This window comes from Megalobrama amblycephala, linkage group LG14 (genome assembly GCF_018812025.1).
Source record: "Megalobrama amblycephala isolate DHTTF-2021 linkage group LG14, ASM1881202v1, whole genome shotgun sequence".
NCBI lineage: Eukaryota > Metazoa > Chordata > Actinopteri > Cypriniformes > Xenocyprididae > Megalobrama > Megalobrama amblycephala.
In genome coordinates, this window is record NC_063057.1 from 46142994 (window position 1) to 46164813 (window position 21820).

Genomic DNA, 21820 nt, shown 5'->3' on the forward strand with positions numbered 1-21820 from the left:
TTAAGCTTAATCAAATTCAACAGAAGCTGGTCTGTTGGGCTGAGGAGAAAGTTACCATTGTAGAGAGGTCACAATGCACAAAACAGCTCCATTAAGGCTTTTAAGTCCAAAGGCTTACACATTTAGAAAAAATATTGATAAAATGTCATGTTTACATGACATTTCTTTAGAAACCGTGAGCACTTCTATTCATTTTCCATGAAATTATGCAATCTGAGGAGGTTTGAGCGATGTCTTCCGTTTCACTAATAGTGCACCAGAGCAACAGAGGGAGCTCACGGGCAGAAAACAGGAGTTATGAGTTAACCAGAGTATAGGTAATTTATGACATGTGGATACATTAGTCCGGTATCACCAAAGGCACAGGGGAAAGATAAATAGCCAAATAAATACATGATTATAATTGTCTATGATTTGTCTACATTATTCAAGTGTTATCTGGTATTTTTCATAAACGTGTATTTATTATCGCAATGGTTAGCATAAGTAGCCTTTAGCATTGCATATAAATATATTTCTGCCTCATACGGTGATCAGATTCCCCTTCGGATCGTAATCGGAATTCATTTCAAACACTCGCTGGTTTATGAAAGTGAGTTTTTATTTAATTCTCTATTTATTAAAGGTTTGACAATAATTACAATAAATTCACAATAATGGTACAAAAGTTAAAGACAAGTTTCGAACTCTTTACATCCTGTTCCCATTCCTACCCATACAACACAACAAAAGAGAAGGAAAAAAAAGAGACATATATTGCATATATACATACATTTTCAAAGGACAGTTTACAACATCACAAAAAAATTAAAAGGGGGGGGGGGGGGTGTTTCACCCTTCAGACAGGTTTATGAAAGTGAGTTTTGAGCTGAAAATTGTTTAAAATATCTTAAAAATTGAAGTTAGCTGGTAGCCTGACTTATTAACATGGGAAATGGGCAGCAGGGTAGACCCTCTCCTGACTCAGATAAACTCCGTCTCTGTCCATGGCCACTCTTCAAGCCCCAGTTGGCCCGCTTTGGACCAAGATATTCGGCAGACCTTAATAATAATTTAATTTATTGTCATTGTTATAATACAACGAGATTACATTAGAGCATCAATCGACAATGCGATTTTCATTAAGTTTTCAAAAATCCAAGCCATTGGCCGCAAGGAAGCCCCGACAAGGCCTGATCAAGCCCTGGAAGTGACAGTGGAAACACAACTGGCCCTGGCATGCACTAGTACACTCGCTTTTGGCCCGACAGTGGAAAAATAGCTATTGGTCATGAATGGTTTGAGGAACATGATGAAGAGTTCAAGGTGTTGACCTGGACTCCAAATTCACCAGATCTCAATCGAATTGAATTGTGACTCCACCTCGCAATCTACAGGACTTGAAGGATCTGCTTCTAATGTCTTGGAGCCAGATACCACAGCATCCCTAGTAAAGGAGTCCACCCCTAAGCAGGTATGCTGTTTTGGTTCCACGTGGAGGACCAGCAACATAATAGGTAGGTGGTCATAATGTTTACCCTATAACCCTATCTTGATGATATTTTCAAATATTATAAATAATGTTGCCCCACAGTTGCAATCTTTAGGAACCTCAGAAGGTTTCTTTTTGAACCTTTTCTGCTTAGAGTGTAGAAGCACCTGGGATCACTTCTAGATACCACTACATGAGCCGCAGCAGTACCCATATTCAAGTTCAGATTGACAGCATATACTTACTTGTGAGTTTTTTGAAACTATGTCAAAGGAGATAAAAAAGAAGTGTGAAAGAAGTGGTCACTAAGGTGGACAATTAGATTTTGTCCAAATTCAGCTGTGGTGTGAATGTAGCCTTAATTCACACTATGTATTTTTCTGATGATATTTTTAACACTTTCATAACAAGCGTCTTAGATATACATGGCTTTATAAGTGTGATGGCAAAATAATTTTTATTATTATACAGCTCACAATTTAGAGTGAATCTTCATGTGGGAATTAAGGGTTGCTTTATTTCTGAAACGTTTTCCACACTGATCACAAATGAACGGTCTCTCTCCAGTGTGAACCTTCATGTGATTCCTAAGGTTTAGTTCTGCTTTGAAACTTTTTCCACACTGTTCACAGGTGAAAGGCTTCTCTCCGGTGTGAATTATCATGTGTTGTTTAAGGTTTCCCTTTTCAGTGAAACTCTTTCCACACTGTTGGCAGGTGAAAGAATTCTCTCCACTGTGAATTCTCAAGTGTTTATTAAGGTGTCCCTTTTCAGTGAAATTCTTTCCACACTGTTCGCAGGTGAAAGGCTTCTCTCCATTGTGAGTTTTCACATGGGCATTAAAAGTTTGCTTATGTGTAAAACTCCGTCCACACTGAGGGCAGGTGTAAGGCTGCTCACCGGTATGGATTCTGATGTGGCTTTTAAGGCTTCCTTTTCGAATGAAATTGTTTCCACAAAATTGGCAGGTGTAAGGCTTCTCTCCAGTGTGAATTCTAATGTGTCTTTTGAGGATTATTTTTTGAGTGAAACTTATTCCACATTGAGGGCAGGTGTAAGGCTTCTCTCCAGTGTGAATTCTCATGTGGTAATTAAGGTTTCCTTTTCTGCTGAAAATTTTTCCACATTGTTGGCAGGTGAGAGAGCTCACTTCATTGTGAGCTCTAATGTGGACTTTAAGGCTTCCTTTTTGGGTAAAACTTTTTCCACACTGTTGGCAGATGAAATCACTAGTTCCTGTCTTATCTCTTTTTTGTGAAGTCATTTCAGTCTGTGAGCAACTAAATGATTTTTCTCCACTTATGAAACTATGACATTTCTCATAATGATCTTTCCCTTCCATTTCATTTTGTTCTTGACACACCTCTTTCAGTGCCATCAGATCTAAAATAAAAAAGAAAGAAATATAAGTTAATTCCAGTTTAATGGCACAAAACAACAAACATTGGCATCTGAACATGGCTAGATCTTTCTTCTAGTGCTATTTGACCTTTCAACAACATTCTCTTGCATGTTCTTAATCTTGCATTAGTCTTATAAAATATAAGTATGAGTGCCACAGGGCTCAGTAATAAGTCCTCTGCTTTTCTCCTTGCATTTGTTTCCCCTGAGATGCATTATCATTACATTTCAATGTTATGCCAACAATACTCATTTCTATAGTAGGGATGCGCCAATCCGATACTCAGTAACTGGACAGTCAGATGAGACCAGTTTAAATTTGATTATTGTGTGTTTGCTATTCTGTTATTATTAGTCCCACAAAGGCACAAAACATTATAAAGCACCATAAACTTTTTGTGCATATATTCCAAGTGTTTTGAAGCCATTCCATAGTTTAAAGTGAGGTACAGATGAATATTTAAAGGATTAGTCAACTTTCAAATAAAACTTTCCTGATAATTTACTCACCCCCATGTCATCCAAATTAAGGTTTTTGATGAAAACATTCCAGGATTATTCTCCTTATAGTGGACTTCAATGGCCTCCAGATGGTTGAAGGTCAAAATTACAGTTTCAGTGCAGCTTCAAAGGGCTTTAAACGATACCAGGCGAGGAATAAGGAACATATATAGCGAAACGATCGGTCATTTTCGAAAAAAACCCCACTGAAACTGTCATTTTGACCTTCGACCGTTTGGACGCCATTGAAGTCCACTATAAGGAGAAAAATCCTGGAATGTTTTCATCAAAAAACATTTTTTAAATTTCTTTTCAACTGAAGAAAGAAAGACATGAACATCTTGGATAACATGGGGGTGAGTAAATTATCAGGAAAGTTTTATTTGAAAGCGGACTAATCCTTTAAGTTGTTAAATTCAAGTTTACGAAATGCTTCCCTCTCTGCAATGAAACACTATAGCCGCAGGAACTTTCCCCAGGAACTAGGAACTTTGGGGTGGTACTCGGTGTGTTTCCACTGCAGGAACCAGGGTCTAAATGAAGTTCCAGGTAAAAAAAAATTCCCCTCTGAAAGTACCTGCTCGCTAGGAAGTACTTTTTCAAAGTTCTGGAACTTTCGGGGGTGTGACACGGGTGCTGAACATGCTGATTGGTTGAGTTCACATAGCATTTTGATTGGTTGACAGCACGCAGCATTTTGTTTCAACCATCGTTTTTTTAAGTCTGTTGCAGTGCATGCAGTAAAAGTTGTTTTCTATTCAAATCAGCAATGGAGTTTAAAAAAACGACCAATGGACTGACAACAAGGTTCAGGCTTTATTAAGCTTATATGCGGAGGATGAAATCCAGCGTGAACTGGAAAGTCGCACACAGTCCTATGTCGTCGGACTATCTTTACAGTACTTTAGACCGCTATGGAAACGCAGCTAGGAATAGGTCTGGGGGGAAAAAAAAGGTCCTGGGACAAGCTGTTCCAGGTATTTTAAATGGAAACACAGCTTATGTGTTGCTTGGAGATGCAAAACATTCAGGGGCAATTAATATATTGAATTTGGGGGAATTTTCATTAATTGTAGGGGCATTTCCGACCATGTACGTTAGCATTTCATGCCACCAGCCATTCTGTTATTTTAGGGACACTGACTTTACATTTTCATGCCCCTAAACTTGATGCTAGTCCAGACCTGACATCCATCTGAAGGTCTGAGACTACATGTGGTCTATCTGTGCATGTGCAAGAGTATTAATCAATTATCAAAATAATCGTTAGTATCAGCCCTGTACCAAAGTACTAAAACTGTTTTTCTTTTTAGTGTCACAGCTGCAGTTTCATTAAGCAGTTCAATGAGGACCTTTGTGAAGTTCTGGGCCAGAGGTTCTGCGGCGGAAGTGTACTGGGCACTTGATGTCATGGAAAAGCATAGTTCCTTCAGCAGCTGTACTGGGAAGGGTGACCCTTTTTGTCTTATGTTTCCAGACAGCAACATTGCTTCAAAAGCAGCTTACATGACAATCTTTGGAATTGCACTACATTTCTCATCTCTACTTTTGTCAAAAGTGAAATGTGGTAGTGACTACATTTTACTTTTTGATGAGAGTTTGAACTGCCCCCTCTCCATTTAAAACTAGTGTTTCCCACATATGTGTTTTGGGATGGTGACCATGCTAGGTTCTTTGACTCTCCATTTCTCAGATATGCATGTACTGATGACCTCTACAAATTGTTACGCATCAACTGGAACACTGTTGGGATTTGTAGCATATTGCATATATATGTTAAATATGGCATGGAAATTTGGAAAAGTATGGAATTTAGAAATGGAAAATGGGTAAGAACCCTGAACATAATGAAATGCTGTTATCTTAATTAGCAGTATTCAGGTATAAATACTGCAGAATTTGAATAAAGTAGTCAAATATAAAATAAAACACTGCACTGTATGAATTAAATATAGATTAATCCTTTTAAAGCTACAAAACTTATCAAACAAACCACTTTATTTATGACACTCTATATGACATCCCTCAAATATTGTTCATTTCTGTAGAGGTGGATATTTTAAAAGGATTAAATGACTGAGTTCAGCTTTGAGAATGAAACCAACCTGTTTGTTCCTCAGTATCTTCTTGTTTCACACTGAATGTTTCTTCAATCTTCAAATCTTCACTCTCCTCTTTAATAAACGCCATCTTTATAATAGTGCGTCACATGGATCTCAGTCGCTTCACCTGTTTTTCTGTGTGTTTGGACACTGTCATGATTAAGAGGAGAATAATTAACAGAAAGAAATTCTCTGGGTTCATCTCAATCAGCTCCCCAATTAGTCAGTGCTCTGGTAAAGGAGTCAGTCAGAGGAATAGTTAATGGTTTTAAATAGCCTGTTTAGCCTAAAATATTGCTTCAAACTAATAAAAATGTCAAATTATACAGAAGCTTCGTGTTTATAGTTATTTATATTTGGAATTTAATGATTTGCTGTTTACATTTAATAGATTATAAAAAATTTGCTAGTGGTTTGCCAAAACATATCGTGTTTATTCTCGTTATATTTACATTGTTTTGACAAGGAGGTGTCGTCATCGTGCGGTGATTCGAGCGCTTCGAATCACTGAATCATTTTGGTTCAATTGACTCGAAGTTTCGAGCATCTGTTTCTTCATCACTGCTTGCCAGTGAATTTCTGCTTACAATAAACTGATTCACGATAAGGAGCGAAATGAAACTCGTGTGTGGATGGGCTTTACTCACTAAAACACCGTTCATATGTTAAATAAAGCAATAGAATATTACATGCAATAATACATAACTGTTTCTACAATTATTGTACAATCTGTAATTGTCTGAACTCCTTGTATGGATTTAAACCATTTTAATTCTTAAAACAAACCTTTCTCAAGCCGAATAACAGGCACAGGACCGCGTCGCCGACTTGTGACGTCACACTGCCAAAACAAAATAAAAGTCCGGTTCTCAGAGGAGGATAAGAAATTTATATTCAAAAACTAAGATTTTTCATTCTTGATAAAATACATATCACACATACACACAAGAAGACTGATCATGTCTTTGTGTTTATGACATGTTTCAGATGCAATAGCTCTCCACACTGCAATACAAAATCTTTTAATGCAAAGTTTTTGAGAAGGTATCAGTCATGTAATTCACACAACCAGAATTTTAAATTTATAATTCTGCAATAAAAATAAATAAATTTAAATACCATTTTTTTATTGCAGAAATATACATTTAAAATTCTGGTGAATATATATATATAATCTGTTAAACAAGGGTAAATAACCAGATGTTTTACTGCACATTTTATAGAAGGCTCAAGTGTTTGATGGCGTGATTTAAATGGACACATGGGGTGCTTAAAGGCCTCACAAAATCAAAATTAACTATTTGCGTCCCAAATGACGCACTATACACTATGCACTTATGCACTATGTACTTCTGCACTATGCACTCATCCATGTAGTGCGTGAATTGTATAAGGTTATTTTGTGATTTGACAACGGAGTCTGATCCTCCCTTCCCCTCCACTACGTAATTAAAGCTGCGACAGTTGAGTGCATGAAGTGTCCAACATTCCACAAAATGTCATAGAATAGTGCATAAGTGCGCAAATTGGGACGCACCTTATATTTAATTTGTTAGCGCACCTGGATGTGGTCCTGATGGCTTGATTTTTTTTTTTTTTTTTTTTTTTTGCAAATCGAGGAAGGAGGGATATCAGAGATGTCACATTGTTTTTGAAGCACTTAACGCACGAATACTTAAAAAAATTGGACATAACACAAAATGGGGTTCTAAGTTAAACTAGCTAGCAACCAAGCTCTTCAGATGTTGAACATCAAACTGGGCTGTTAAAAGAGCTTAATGTCATATGCACAATAAACTAAATAAATTATTTTTGGCCTCCAACCAACTAAAATCAAGACTGAGATGTGTCATACCAATCATCTCTCTCTACAGAGGGTATGTTGAAAGAGACCGTACAACTTAATGATATGAATCATCATGAAATCGCTCAGTTTTTCAACCATGGAAAGAAGGCAAAAAAAAAAAAACAGCTTAAACAGTATGTCACATAACATGATATTTACCTCAGAAAAGCCATTAAATGACCATACACCCCATAGTGAGAAAAATTAAATGCAATTTAGGAATGCAACAATACAGTTAGCCCATGGTACAATACATACCTCTGTTTTATAACCATCGTTTTCAGTTGGTTCTGTGGCAAATTCTATGTCTCTGAGTTTTTCTTTGAGAGCAGAACTTAGAGACGCAGAGTCGAATCTCCAGGTCCCAGGAGTTTAACTTTATTGACAAGCAACAAAGTGAGATGCCAGCTCCACATCTGAATCTCTCTTTGCTGGGGCACAGTTTTTATACATTTTTCTTATCTGTTAAAACAGTGTAAGATCCACCCCTACAGTTCTTTTCCATGATCTCATTTACAGGTGCTCTTCTCCCTTTCTCTTCCTGGAGTCTCCCAAGTACTCCCCAACATTTTTACCACAGTCACTTCACCAATTAAACTGCAGGTGTTGCTTATGCAAGAGATAATTCTCTTTTTAAGGGTAGCCGACCGCTAACTACTGTACATCTTTTGACTTGATCTCTCATGGTAGAATTCTGCCAATTGATGGTCAACACTTTCTCATAGACAAAATGAAACATTGTATCAAAAATAATCAACACTCACCGGAGGCAAGAAGCCTAAACATGACACTGGTGTCAACAGTGGAACAGCCAGCCACACATCTGAAATACACCAGCTGGAAATCTGCATTTGTCCGCGGCAGTAGCCTTCATACATAAGATCCACAAGGTTAGTCTTCTGTTAATTTAAATTGTATAAATTGGTCATTGTTGAAGATTTTTTTCCTACTCATGTCATGTGATATCTTCCAGGTCCTGTCAGCCCTCTGTCTGGAATGTATATATCCCTGGACATTCATCAAAAGGCTTTTCTCCAGGCAACATTCTTATGGCACTGGAGGTCTGAAGAAAATATAATGTTGGAGAGGGCAAGGCATTCTGGAAAGGCCATTGTGTTGGGTGGTGACATGAGGGCTGATTCACCAGGTTTGTTAATTTTGATTGAAAAACAATGTCATTCAGTTTCATTTTCAATAACCCTCCGACCCAACTCACCTTCCATTACATACAGTAGCTTTAGTAATCTTGACCTGAAGACTTGTAGCACTAGAGCGTAATTGCGGAAAGATTCTGGCCTGGAGGAAAAGTATCATAAACCACCTGTACTGGTGTGCATCCTCCTTCAAGACAGGTGAAGATGCTGTGGAAAAGTGGAAGTCCATAACCAACCACGTGCAAAATGCGCACCATCATAACAGAGACTTTACCGGTCTGAGCCCACCTACATCTTGAGAAGCGAGCTTGGCTGAAACCAAGTAAGGATTTTGTTGATTTCTAATGCTACATGATTAGCCTAGTTTGATAACAACCATGAAAATAACTAAAGCTGTGTTGATACAGATTCTATTATTCAGTTCCTATTTACAAGCTCTTGACTCAATTCTAATCTCAGTTTGATTTGATATTGAATTTTATTTTTTAAATATTTCAGATACATGTAAATATTTAAGGGGGAAAAAAATCTCTCTAAAATAATGCCTTAAACTGTAATACTGAAGAATACTTATAATATTGAAATCTAAAACTAAAATACTGATTCTGCTTAGAGTAAAACAATTAAGGGTAATTTAGGGTTAATAAAGTCTTCTGAAGTAAATCGATGCGTTTAAGACAAACATCTTAATTTAAAACTTTATGAAGTAAAATAACGAGCTTCCGGCAGGACAGCCATACGTATTTGTCATACGTCCAAAAAGTGTTAACTTCCTCAACAGAGTACACAATGACATGACATACTACTGTAGTACGCCATGGCGCAGTGTAGAACGTCATGTCATTGTGTACGTCATGTCATTCACTTTTTGGACGTACGTCGAATACGTATGGCTGTCCCGCCAGTAGCTTATTTTACTTTATAAATTTTACACAACCGAGTCCAACGATACCAAACATGATAGGTTTTGTGCAACATAATGATATAGCGCTTGAAAAATGTTTTCAAATATCTTCGAAACTGTTAAGTCTGATCAAGACGAAACCCCCGTAGGAAACATGGAACCATAGCTGATTAACTGCAAATTTTCATTTTTGGGTAAACTGTTACTTTACATGATGTCTATAATTGGAAAAAAAATTCTTGGGTAGTATTTAAGATAAGTTCTAATAATGTATTTTTTAAATATTATTTCAGGGAGGGCAGAGACCTGTACTGAACGCTGTATGAATACCCTAGAGGATTGTGTCATTTGTGAGGGCATACAACCAAGATTTCTGACTGCAATAGCAACAATGTTTGCAACATACTATGTCTTCAAACTTCAGTATCCAGAGAAGGCATGTGGCACGTTGGAATTCATTCAAAGTTATTTTATCACCTTTTATTTTACCCTTTAAATTGCTTTATTTTCTTTTATTGCTCCCTTATTTAACAAATCTATATTTAATCCAATATTTAAATGGACAAAAGGTAGATTTTCTAAGTTTTCTCTTTCAATTTGTGTGTGTATATTTTAATAACCTTTGACAATTTGTTGGAATAAACCCTGAAAGAGGTTTGAAGACCTGCAGGGGTGATTTGTAGAAAAGGTGATTTGAGGTGATTTGTAGAAAATTTGTAAAGAAGAATTCTACCACTGTCAACCCCAAAGTTGCTTCTCTCCTAAAGAACCCGATGGATTTCGAATGGGATTTTGTCTAGGTAACTAAACTTAAACCCCCACTGACACTCACATTTGTGCAGGTTCCTGAAAGAGTTACCACCTCTTGTCTGGATTATTCAGTGGTAAGAAAGTATGTAAACCCTTTGGTTGAATTTTTGTTTTTTCTCATTAATTGGTCATAAAATGTTAATCTGATCTTCATCAGAGACACATGTATAGACAAAAGTGCTTAAGTTAGCAACACAACAATTATAATCTTTCATATCTTTACTGAATACATCCCCTTAAACATTCACACATTCTTTGGTTTTCCAGCATATTCTGCACAACTGAACCCTTTACAACAGTGACTGTATGGTTTTAAAATCCAGCTTTTTACAATGAGGACTACTGATGGACTGACACAACCATTACAAAGGGTGCTCATGAAGAAAAGACAATGCATTAAGAGCCAGAGGAGGATTTTTTCTTAAGAACAGTGGACAGTTTAACTGCTCAGAACAAATGTGATGTGATCTGCGAAAACTCATCACATGGTGAAATTTTATTCCTTTTATCACCCATTTCAATACCATATGAAAGCCCTGTTTTTACTTCTTTCATTTTAACATGAAATAGAAGCTTGCTATAAATGACTGTAATTCAAGAATGCTTTGGAATATAGACCTATGGTTGGTCCTGTTTTAAAGAAGACACTTGTCAGATTATTGTAGACGTGAAAAAATTATGAAAGTCAAATAAAAAAATAAGTTAGAAGTTTATTAAAATGTAAAAATACAATTGTTTATATTTTATAATATATATATTACAAAGCATAGGTTGAAATATTTAAAAAATGAGCTTTCAGTAAGATTGTTTGGGCGCAGTACCAAACTTTTTCACTAGATGACAACCAAGCTCCATATCTGACCATTTAAGGGTGCCTAAACCATATATTTCCATATTTTCATATTATTTTATGAAGTAGACATCCTATTCAGAAGTATTATGAGCAGTTTGGCAGTACTTGATTTTACAGACAAGATGTTACAGAATAATAATTTAATGAACCCAATTTTGACAAAAAAATGACATTCTACCTATTTCTTTACTTTACTGAAAAATTCCATCTGACAGGTTTTCCCAGATGGCATCACAAATTAACTCCCAATTTCTTTTTACACACACATATATATCAATATTATCTTTACCCCATTAACCTCTACACCATATTTTCAACCTGCATCTCCCTTTTCCAAAAAAATTATTACTTCTAGTGCTAGTCACCAATAGAAGATTAGAACAATTTAAAATCCTTTTATCCTGGATCACCTGCCCTGCATGCTGTCCTTAGTGGACCCAGAGAGGCTGGATACCTCTCCTCCACAGGTATCTCCTTGTCAACACCACTAGATTACCAGAGACATCCAAAAGAGGGCCAGTTGTATTGAGGAGCAGTGAATGGTGGATACATTCAATGACACACAACAAGCTTCTATCAGTCCTTCTCCCATCTAATTAAGTCATCCAAAGATCTCCTTGGGATTCATCCATGTCTTCTTAATAATGGTAAGTACCCATAATGCATTGCAATCTACTTTATTTATTTGAATCTAATTTAATATCTCCATTCCCTAATATTTCCTTCCTAATAAAACCAATAAACTAATTTTATATAGTTCCATTCTACATCTATAAACTCTTTTATTTTTTTACACATGCAATACATTCAGTGCATTCCAACCATTCATCCAATTCTTTCATTTAATCCTCTGGGATACATCATACTCATTCTCCTAATCCATTGTTTCTCTTTCACCCATCTATTTGTTCTCCCCCCATTTGGATTGCGTTCTTGTCGCCTAACTCTAATGCTCTCTAGGCCATGCCTCATAAAATGTGAAACTTTATGTCTCTTCCCTGTCACTTCCTTCCTAATCACATACATGTGTGCTGCCATCCTTACTCCAATTGAATTCTTTGTTTCCCCAACATACATCATCCCACATTTGTGGCAACTTATCAAATAAATACAATTGGGTCTGTTTAAAGGTATAATTTGAGATAACTTGAACACCTTGCCATTTACTCCCCTCACATACCTTCTGACTATTCTTTTTTTCTGCTTCTCATTGGGTTTGGATAACCTTCTCTGTACCAGATAATCTCCCAAATTCTTACCCCTTTTAAGGCAAGCTGACGCTGACGAACTAGTGGCGAAGAAAGCAGACTGCGGGGTTGGCTCACATCGGCAGCGTCTGGGTCCAAAGTTGCCAATCAGAATAATCAGATGGTCCGATGGACCAACGAGCTCCGATGCTGATTCAACATTTTGAATCAGCCGAAAAAAAGCTGACGAGGACCAACTTCAGCAATCAGTACGGAACACTTGGTCGGTCAATGAATAAAAACTGCCCAACGGCCCACCGTCGGGTGTTCCTCCCTTTATATGCTACCACCATCCTGTACTGCTGATCTATGGCCTGACCTCAAGTAGGTTTATGGTAATTCCTCTTTAATCTCCTGGTTAATTTCTTAGTGGTCTTAGAGGATGTCATGATTAATAATAAAATTCTCCTTTTCTGTTCCCCTCCCTTATTTTTATCCATTTTCTCACAGTCTTTCCTGACTAGCCTTAAAATCTATCTGGGATATCCTCTTTTTCTCAGAGCCTGAAATAGAACTTTCTCTGCCTCCCTTCTGTCTTCCTGTCTTCCCTCCCTGACAAATCCTTCTACACCTCAGACATATTTTCAATTGTACCATCAAAGCGCAATTACTGTCATGTTCACTTCTATAATGTAGTAAACACGTAGGAGGGTAACAGAAAAGGAGAAGCATGTGTATCCATCATGTCTAACCTCACCGTTTTCTCACACTCTGGTCCATTGAACACTGTTGTGTCCAAAATTTTTATCTTGTTTGTTTTCAATTCCCATTTAATCTTAATTGATTCATGATGTCCATTTAAAGTATTAAGAAATTCAAAGATGTCCGTATGGTCCCATACTCCCCAAATATCATTCAGGTATCTAAAATAACAAGTGGGTAATTTTGCAGATTTCTACCACAGTCTCTTCCCACTCAGCCATGTATATATTTGCATATGCTGGTGCAAACCGCTTGCCCATGGCAGTCCCCTCGATCTGTAAGTAATATTTCCTGTTAAACTGAAAGTCATTTTTTGTGAGACTCAGTTCCAGTAATCTTAAAATTGATGCTTCTAGGTATTTTTTTAACTATTCACTTAACGCCCTTAGTCCTTTTATCCATTTCTATATTTGTATACAGACTTTCCACGTCCATGGAAATAGTCTTGCTCCCCGATTTAATTTCAAGTTCCTTAGGACTTGAAAAGGGGATAGAGATAAAAATCTATGAATTCTGCCACCCTATAACTCTCGCTCCCACAGTCTGAGACTATTGGTCTACCTGGGGGCATGTTAACTTCTCCAGTTATGCGAGACGCGTTGCATTAACTTCCGATGTTGAATATGGAAGGTGGTCTGGCCGAAGCCAGATATTTTTACTTCATAACTTGTTAAATATGGATATTTTTTTTACACAAACCCTTAGCTTCAGGCCTTTATTAATCCCCCCGAGCCGTCTGGAGTACGTTTATGATGGATGGATGTGGATGGAACCACTTTCTTCAGCTCATACTGTCTGGTATCGCTTACTGCCATTATAAAGCTCGGGTGCATCAGGATATTTATTAATATATCTCAGATTGTGTTCATCAGAAAGAAGAAAGTCATATACACCTAGGATGGCTTAAGGGTAAGTAAAAGCTTGGAGTAATTTTCATTTGAAAGTGAACTAATCCTTTAATGTTTGAAAACTATAGCAAAGAAGATGGTCAGGTGTGGGCACTGGATTAAATGTGCACAAAAAAAAAATAAAAAGCCTTAAAGGTGCAGTATGTAAGAATTCTGTCCGCTAGAAGTCACTAAAGGCCTGTTCAAAACAAAAGTGTAGCTTGATGACGCCAAGTTTGAGAGTGGAATCTTGGTACGTGTGGTCTTCACCTCAACAGGACGGTGCAAAAGAATAGGGATAGGACTCGGGAAGAAATCATTTTCATGGATTGCGATTATTAACGTTACTGTAGTATGAAGCAGAGCAGGACCGAGTGTTGTGGGAGCTGAATGAGGCTGCCGGAGCGATTGCGCAACACACGCCTCATGAGCAGCTGACCTTTTATTATGCCACAGTCGCCGGCGCTGCTTCTGCTTTTCCGGTCATGAGTATGAGGTAATGCAGCTCTGTTTATCATATTAGATACATTTGAGTGTGTTGAAAATGTTATAACGTAAGAGTAAGATAGATCGATTTTAGAATATCATATTAATAAATGCTGGATGGCTTGATAAATGATAAATGGCAATTAATTTTAAAACGTATTGTATGATGAAGAAAATGCTGTATTACTGTTACTAAAACTAAAACTGCATCTGTTAGCTACTTGACAAAATAGTGTTTTTCTCTGAGGCATAGTAAAGCATGGTACTCGCAAAATATCAAGAAAATCTGATTTAAACAATAAGACTAAACATGTTGAATTATATAACAACAATTCGTTTTGTGTCTATAAATATATCAAAACAGTTGTTCCCTTGCCTATTAAAACATGTAATATATCAAAACGTCTTTGGCGTTTCCATGGTTTCTACAAAATAAAACTGGAAACCGAGGGTAACGTGGGCATGATGCAATTGACAGGCGACTCTTCACACGTCCCAGGAAACATTTGGGATATTGTAAGTACTCAAGTGAACAAAATATATAACACTGGCCTAGTGGTTTTTGGATATTTTACTGCAAAAATATTACATATTGCACCTTTAAAATATAAGCAGGTGAAAGATATAAACTAAAAATAATACAAATAAAAGAAGCGTCATGAAGGTGGACAATCAGATGCAGAATGAAAGTAGCCTTTATTTCAAACAGATACACATTTTCTATTGCCATACTTCTTTAACAAAGAACACAAACAGGGTCTCACATATACATGACTTTTAATATGTATGTGCAAGTGCGATGTTTTATTAGACTGATCACAACTGAATTGTCTTTCTCCAGAGTGAATGCGCAGATGATTGTTGTAATTTTTCTTTTTTCCAAACCTCATCACACTGAAGGAAAACAACAATTACTTTTCAGAATGAGTTTGCAAATGCCGTTTCAGATCTGTGTGATATGTGAAATTTTTTTCACACTGCAGACACTTGTAAGGCTTCTCGCCAGTGTGAACTCTCATGTGAATCTTAAGGTTTCCTTTCGTCGTGCAGCTCTTTCCACATTGAGGGCAAGCGAAAGGCTTCTCTCCAGTGTGAACTTCTCATGTGACTCTCAAGGTGTGCTCTGTGTTCGAAACTCTTTCCACAGTGAATTACATGTTTGAGGCTTCTCTCTATTGTGAATTCTCATGTGATTCTCAAGGGTTGTTCTGTGTTTGAAACTCTTTCCACATTGATGACATATGTAATGCTTCTCTACAATGTGAATTTTTGCATGATTATTAAGATGATTCCTGTCTGTGAAACTCCTTTCGCACTGATGACATACAAAACAGTTCTCTCCTGAATGAATCCTCATGTGATGATTAAGGCTTTCTTTATATCTGAAACTCTTTCCACACTGCTCGCAAACAAACGGCTTCTCTCCAGTGTGAATTCTCATGTGAGTCTTAAGAGTTCCTTTTACTGTGAAACTCTTCCCACACAGTTTACAGGTGAAAGGCTTCTCTCCGGTGTGAATTCTCATGTGGACTTTAAGGGTTTTTTTCTGTGCAAATCTCTTTCCACACTGTGGGCATATAAACCGTTTCGCTGCAGTGTGGATTTTCAAGTGGAGTTTAAAGTTTTTTTTCCGACTGAAACTCTTTCCACACTGTTGGCAGGTTAAAGGGCTCTCTCCAGTGTGAACTCTCTTCTGGAGGTTTCTAGTTTCTGTTTTATGAGTTGCTGAGTAACTAAATGATTTCTCCTTAGTCATGAAAAAAGGGCATTTCTCATACTGATCTTTCTTTCTCATACCATTTTCATTCAGTTCTTGACTCTTCTCTTTTAGCACCATCAGATCTAGGGCGAAAAGAAACAAAAACAAGTTAACAGGTTTAATGGCACAAAGACTTGACAACCTTTAGACATGTAAAATATCAAATGCAACAACATGTATGCTGAATCCTATACCCACTAAACAACTGAAAAAGGTGTTACCTGTATTATCAGAACCTCTTGTCAACATTCTTTGCTTTCTGTAGGACACGTCCTCCAATCTTTCCTCTGTTGTGTCATCCTCTCTTCCCTCACCCACACAATTCTCATCTCTGGATATGAATACCACAACAAGAAACTTTATGTTCCACTTTAAAGGTGCCATCGAAACGTTTTTTTTACAAGATCTAATATAAGTCTAAGGTGTCCCCTGAATGTGATCTTTGAAGTTTCAGCTCAAAATACCCCTAGATCCCTTTTTAAATTAATTTTTTTAACTGCCTATTTTGGGGCATCATTAAATATGAGCCGATTTATGCTGTGCGGCCCCTTTAAATCTCGTGCTCTCCGCCCACGGAGCTTGCGCTTGCCTTAAACAGTGCCTAAACAAAGTTTACACAGCTAATATAACCCTCAAATGGATCTTTACAAAGTGTTCGTCATGTATGCGGCATGTATGCGTTGGATTATGTGAGTATTGTATACTGTTATATTGTTTACATTTGATTCTGAATGAATTTGAGGCTGTGATCCGTGGCTAACGGGCTAATGCTACACTGTTGGAGAGATTTATAAAGAATGAAGTTGTGTTTATGAATTATACAGACTGCAAGTGTTTAAAAATGAAAATAGCAACGGCTCTTGTCTCCGTGAATACAGTAAGAAACTATGGTAACTTTAACCACATTTAACAGTACATTAGCAACATGCTAACGAAACATTTAGAAAGACAATTTACAAATATCACTAAAAATATCATGATATCATAGGATCATGTCAGTTATTATCGCTCCATCTGCCATTTTTCACTATTGTTCTTGCTTGCTTACCTAGTCTGATGATTCGGCTGTGCTGCTCCAGACATTACTGCCTGCCCTTGTCTAATGCCTTTCATAATGTTGGGAATGTGGGCTGGCATATGCAAATATTGGGGGCGTACATATTAATGATCCCGACTGTTACGTAACAGTCGGTGTTATGTTGAGATTCGCCTGTTCTTCGGAGGTCTTTTAAACAAATGAGATTTATATAAAAAGGGAGGAAACAATGGAGTTTGAGACTCACTGTATGTCATTTCCATGTACTGAACTCTTGTTATTTAACTATGCCAAGATAAATTCAATTTTTTCATTCGAGGGCACCTTTAAATTATTGTCTAGAAAACATTTGTCCTCTTTCTTCCAAGCCAGCACGTGCTACTCCCTCTAACCTCTGGTTATCTGATGTTCTTCGTGAATATCAGACCAAACTCATGAGAGAAAATGGTACTAATCAAAAGACCCATCTGACCCAAGTATTTATGAATCTCTGTTCTCATTCTTTGCTATTGATGTCCATGCTGCAAAATCTTCATATTTCCACAACAAGATCATCAGCACTTCAAACATGGACAAACTTTTCAAAACATTCAACTCTCTCCTCTGTCCCCCTCCACCACCTCTTTTAAAGGTTTAGTTCACCCAAAAATGAAAATTATGTAATTTATTTCTCACCCTCATGCCGTTCCACACCCATAAGACCTTCATTAATCTTCGGAACACAAATTAAGATATTTTTGTTGAAATCCGAAGGCTCCATGAGGCCTTCATAGCCAGCAATGACATTTCCTCTCTCAAGATCCTTAAAGGTACTAAAAACATTTAAATGTTCATGTGAGTACAGTGGTTCGATATTAATATTATAAAGCGACGAGAATATTTTTGGTACGCCAAAAAAACAAAATAATGACTTGTATAGTGATGGCCGATTTCAAAACACTGCTTCAGGATGCTTCGGAGTGCCATGATTCTTCTGTGTCGAATCATGATTCGGATCGCGTGTCAAACCGCTAAACTGCTGAAATCACATGACTTTGGCGCTCCGAACAGCTGATTCGACATGCTGATTCATTATGCTCCGAAGCTTCCTGAAGCAGTGTTTTGAAATCGGCCATCACTAAATAAGTCGTTATTTTGTTTTTTTGCCGCACCAAAAATATTCTTGTCGCTTTATAATATTAATAGTGAACCACTGTACTCACATGAACTGATTTATATATGTTTTTAGTACCTTTATGGATCTTGAGAGAGGAAATGTCATTGCTCCCTATGGAGGCCTCACGGAGCCATCGGATTTCAACAAAAATATCTTATAATTTGTGTTCCGAAGATTAACGAAGGTCTTACGGGTGTGGAACGGCATGAGGGTAAGGAATAAATGACAGAATTTTCATTTTTGGGTGAACTAACTCCTTTAACTGCTGATGATTTTGCTTCTTTTTGCTGATGAATTTCTTCACTGACAATACTACAACCATCAGCAGTCAGCTGCACACACACAGGAAATCAGATCAAACCACATCCCCAGCCAGAAATCTTCTCTCCTCCTTCTCTCTCTCTCTTCAGTCATCCTACAACCTGCCCTCTAGATCCCATCCCCTCACACTTTCTACAAGCCATCTATCCTACATTTTTACTAGCACTCACACACATCAACACATCTCTCCGCACTGGCATTTTCCCTACCGCATTCAAGCAGGCTTGGGTAACCCCACAGCTTAAAAAACCCACATTAAACATGTCACTTGTAGATAGTTACCTGTCTCTCTCCTACCATTCACAGCAAAAACACTTGAACGAGTTGTTTTCAACCAGGTATTGTCTTTCCTTTCACAGAATAACCAGCTGGATGTTATCCAATCTGGTATCAACTGGCATTCAACTGAGACTGCATTACTGTCGGTGACTGAATCCCTGCAGATTGCGAAGGCTGATTCCAAATCATCATTTCTCATTCTCCTGGATCTATCTGCTGCCTTTGATACTGTGAAGCATGAGATCCTTCTGTCCACCCTCTCATCACTGGGTATAATAGCAACTCCACTTCACTGGTTTGAATCCTATCTCACAGGAAGGTCTTTCAGGGTTTCCTGGAGAGGGGAGGTATCCAAAGCTCACCAACTGATCAAGGGAGTTCCTCTGGGTTCAGTTCTTGGACCCCTCCTCTTCTCCATTTACACTACATCACTGGGTCCCATCATGGAGGCACATGGTTTCTCCTACAATTGCTATGCTGATGAATGATGATGCAGCTTTAACTTTCATTTCAACCAGATGATCCCACAGTAGCTGCATGAATATCAAGCTGTCTAGTGGACATTCTAGGCATAGATAAAAGAACATAACCTGCAGCTCAATGTAGCAAAGATTGAGCTTCTCGTCTTCCCTGCCAATCCGAACTCTACAGCACGATTTCACCATACAGCTGGGTTCATCATCAATTACCCCATCAAGGTCGGTCAGACAGGTTTGCACTACAATGAGCATGCAACACAACTTCTCATCCAGGCCGTGGTCATTTTTTAGGCTTGATTACTGCAATGCTTTTCTGGCTGAACTTCCATCATCCATGGCTTCTTATTGGAATAATAATTATTGGAATTGTTAGCTTCCATGTGCATCACACGAAAATGTGACAAACATGAAAAAAGCTCATTTATTACATTTCTCTCAAAAGGAGAAAGTGTTTTTCAGTCTTATTTCCTTTTAAAAGTTATTATTTTGAGGAGTAAAGGTGTTTTAATCACTATGTCTAGAAAAAAAAGTAATGTTTACAAATTGATTTTCATTGTTTTTAATTCAGAAATAGTTATTGGGTTTGATGTTACACAAAATAATTGTTTTTCAAACTCAATTTAGATAAAGAGATGCATGACGCAGAATGACCGAAGAAAGATTTTAAAGAATGAAACCAACCTGTTTGTTCCTCATTATCTTCATGTTTGACTCTGAATGCTTCTTCAATCTTCATTTCTTCATTCTCCTCTTTAATAAACGCCATCTTTATAATAGTGTCACATTGATCTCAGTCGCTTCACCAGGAGATTTTCTGTGTTTTGATACTCTGCCATGTTTAAGATGAGAATAATTAACAGAAAGAAAAATATATCCAAACTAAATCTCTGGGTGTGTCTCAATCAGCTCCCTAGTTCAGTAGTCAGTGCACTAGCAAGGGAGTCAGTCAGAGTTAATGGTCTTAAATGACCTGATTAATACAAAAACACTCAAAACAAGTTGTATTGATTTAAACACTGTAAATTATTAAAAACACAAACCTTTCTTCAGCCAAATCACAGACTCATGATAGCGGCGCAGCCTTATGACATCATGGTGCCACACCAAAATAAAAGTCCTGTTCACACGCGCTAAAAAAATTCACATACAGAAAACACATTCATATGATAATATAAAGGATGGATTCAAAGTATCAATCACAGATTCCCAAAGCTATCAATACCACTGAGATTTTTTCAAACGCTTCTGGCTTATATCTAAATATATTTATACCAACTACAGAGCATTTTTGTGATATTCTCAATCATGAATAGTCAAGTATCTTGATATACATATTACAAAGGATAGGAAAGAAGTTTTGAGTATTTAAAAATCATTTTCTCTGCAATCAAAAACCTATTTAATTCTTTAACTAAAATTGAAAATTCTGTCATTAAAGGGTTAGTTCACCCAAAAATGAAAATTTTGTCATTTATTACTTACCCTCATGCCGTTCCACACCCGTAAGACCTTCGTTCATCTTCGGAGCACAAATTAAGATATTTTAGTTGAAATCCAATGGCTACGTGAGGCCTTCATAGGGAGCAATGACATTTCCTCTCTCAAGATCCATTAATGTACTAAAAACATATTTAAATCTGTTCATGTGAGTACAGTGGTTCAGTATTAATATTATAAAGCGACAAGAATATTTTTGGTGCACCAAAATTTATAAATTTTAGTGATGGCCGATTTCAAAACACTGCTTCAGGAAGCTTTGGAGCATTATGAATCAGCGTGTCGAATCAGCGGTTCGGAGTGCCAAAGTCACGTGATTTCAGCAGTTTGCCGATTTGACACGTGATCCGAATCACGATTCAATACGCTGATTCATAACGCTCCGAAGCTTCCTGAAGCAGTGTTTTGAAATCGGCCATCACAAATTAATGTATTTTTGATGAAATCCGAGAGGTATATGACTCATCCATAGACAGCAATATAACCACCACTTTCAAGGTCCAGAAAGGTACAAAAAACATCATTAAAATAGTCAGCGTGACTGCAGTAGTTCACCTTAATGTTATGAAAAACAAAAAAATAACGACTTTATTCAACAATATCTTCTCTTCTGTGTCATTCTCATACGTTGTTTACATCCAGTGCTTCCAGGTTCTGTCAGAACGCCGACTCATTATTGTCCGGCACATGCATTGTGAAGCTCACATGCAGACCTTTGGCCAATACTGAGTCTGCATTCGGACATTAACACGGAAGTCCTTCACTGTGCTTACTGCGTCAACAGGCGTAACAGAATGACACAGAAGAGAAGATATTGTTGAATAAATAGAGGCCCTATAAAATCCGTTTTATTTTTTCCCAAACCCTTTACTGTTATTTTAGTCGTAAAAAAGAGTGTGCTTTTAATGTTAGTATAATAGAACATAAAA

At 37.3% G+C, this 21820-nt stretch overlaps 2 protein-coding genes across 6 annotated transcripts; both read right to left on the reverse strand.

Moving 5' to 3' along the window:
* Positions 1–15: 15 nt before the first annotated feature.
* On the reverse strand, positions 16–6321 carry LOC125245865 (gastrula zinc finger protein XlCGF8.2DB-like). The gene is made up of 3 exons (XM_048156675.1): positions 6262–6321; positions 5479–5625; positions 16–2854 (listed from the first exon to the last, which is right to left on the reverse strand). The coding sequence occupies exons 2-3, from the start codon at positions 5561–5563 to the stop codon at positions 1944–1946; spliced, it is 996 nt and encodes a 331-aa protein (XP_048012632.1). The 5' UTR covers positions 5564–5625; positions 6262–6321; the 3' UTR covers positions 16–1943.
* Positions 6322–15041: 8720 nt separating this feature from the next.
* Positions 15042–20574, reverse strand: LOC125245884 (oocyte zinc finger protein XlCOF15-like). 5 transcript variants are annotated; one of them, XM_048156704.1, is made up of 5 exons: positions 20435–20574; positions 20076–20223; positions 18919–19732; positions 16345–16454; positions 15042–16206 (listed from the first exon to the last, which is right to left on the reverse strand). In XM_048156704.1, the coding sequence occupies exons 4-5, from the start codon at positions 16370–16372 to the stop codon at positions 15476–15478; spliced, it is 759 nt and encodes a 252-aa protein (XP_048012661.1). In that variant the 5' UTR covers positions 16373–16454; positions 18919–19732; positions 20076–20223; positions 20435–20574; the 3' UTR covers positions 15042–15475. The 5 variants fall into 5 exon arrangements, with proteins under 5 accessions (XP_048012661.1, XP_048012663.1, XP_048012660.1 ...); XM_048156706.1 differs by having other exon boundaries at positions 18919–19735; XM_048156703.1 differs by lacking the exon at positions 18919–19732.
* Between the last annotated feature and the right edge of the window lie 1246 nt (positions 20575–21820).

Bases quoted from the DNA above. Each gene is read 5' to 3' on its own strand.
- LOC125245865 (XM_048156675.1), bottom strand. From the start codon at position 5,563: ATGGCGTTTATTAAAGAGGAGAGTGAAGATTTGAAGATTGAAGAAACA. The intron at 2,855-5,478 runs GTTGGTTTCATT...TTTTTATTTTAG, and splicing joins AGATACTGAGGAACAAACAG to ATCTGATGGCACTGAAAGAG.
- LOC125245884 (XM_048156701.1), bottom strand. From the start codon at position 16,507: ATGGCACCTTTAAAGTGGAACATAAAGTTTCTTGTTGTGGTATTCATA. The intron at 16,207-16,344 runs GTAACACCTTTT...TTTTCGCCCTAG, and splicing joins AAGAGGTTCTGATAATACAG to ATCTGATGGTGCTAAAAGAG.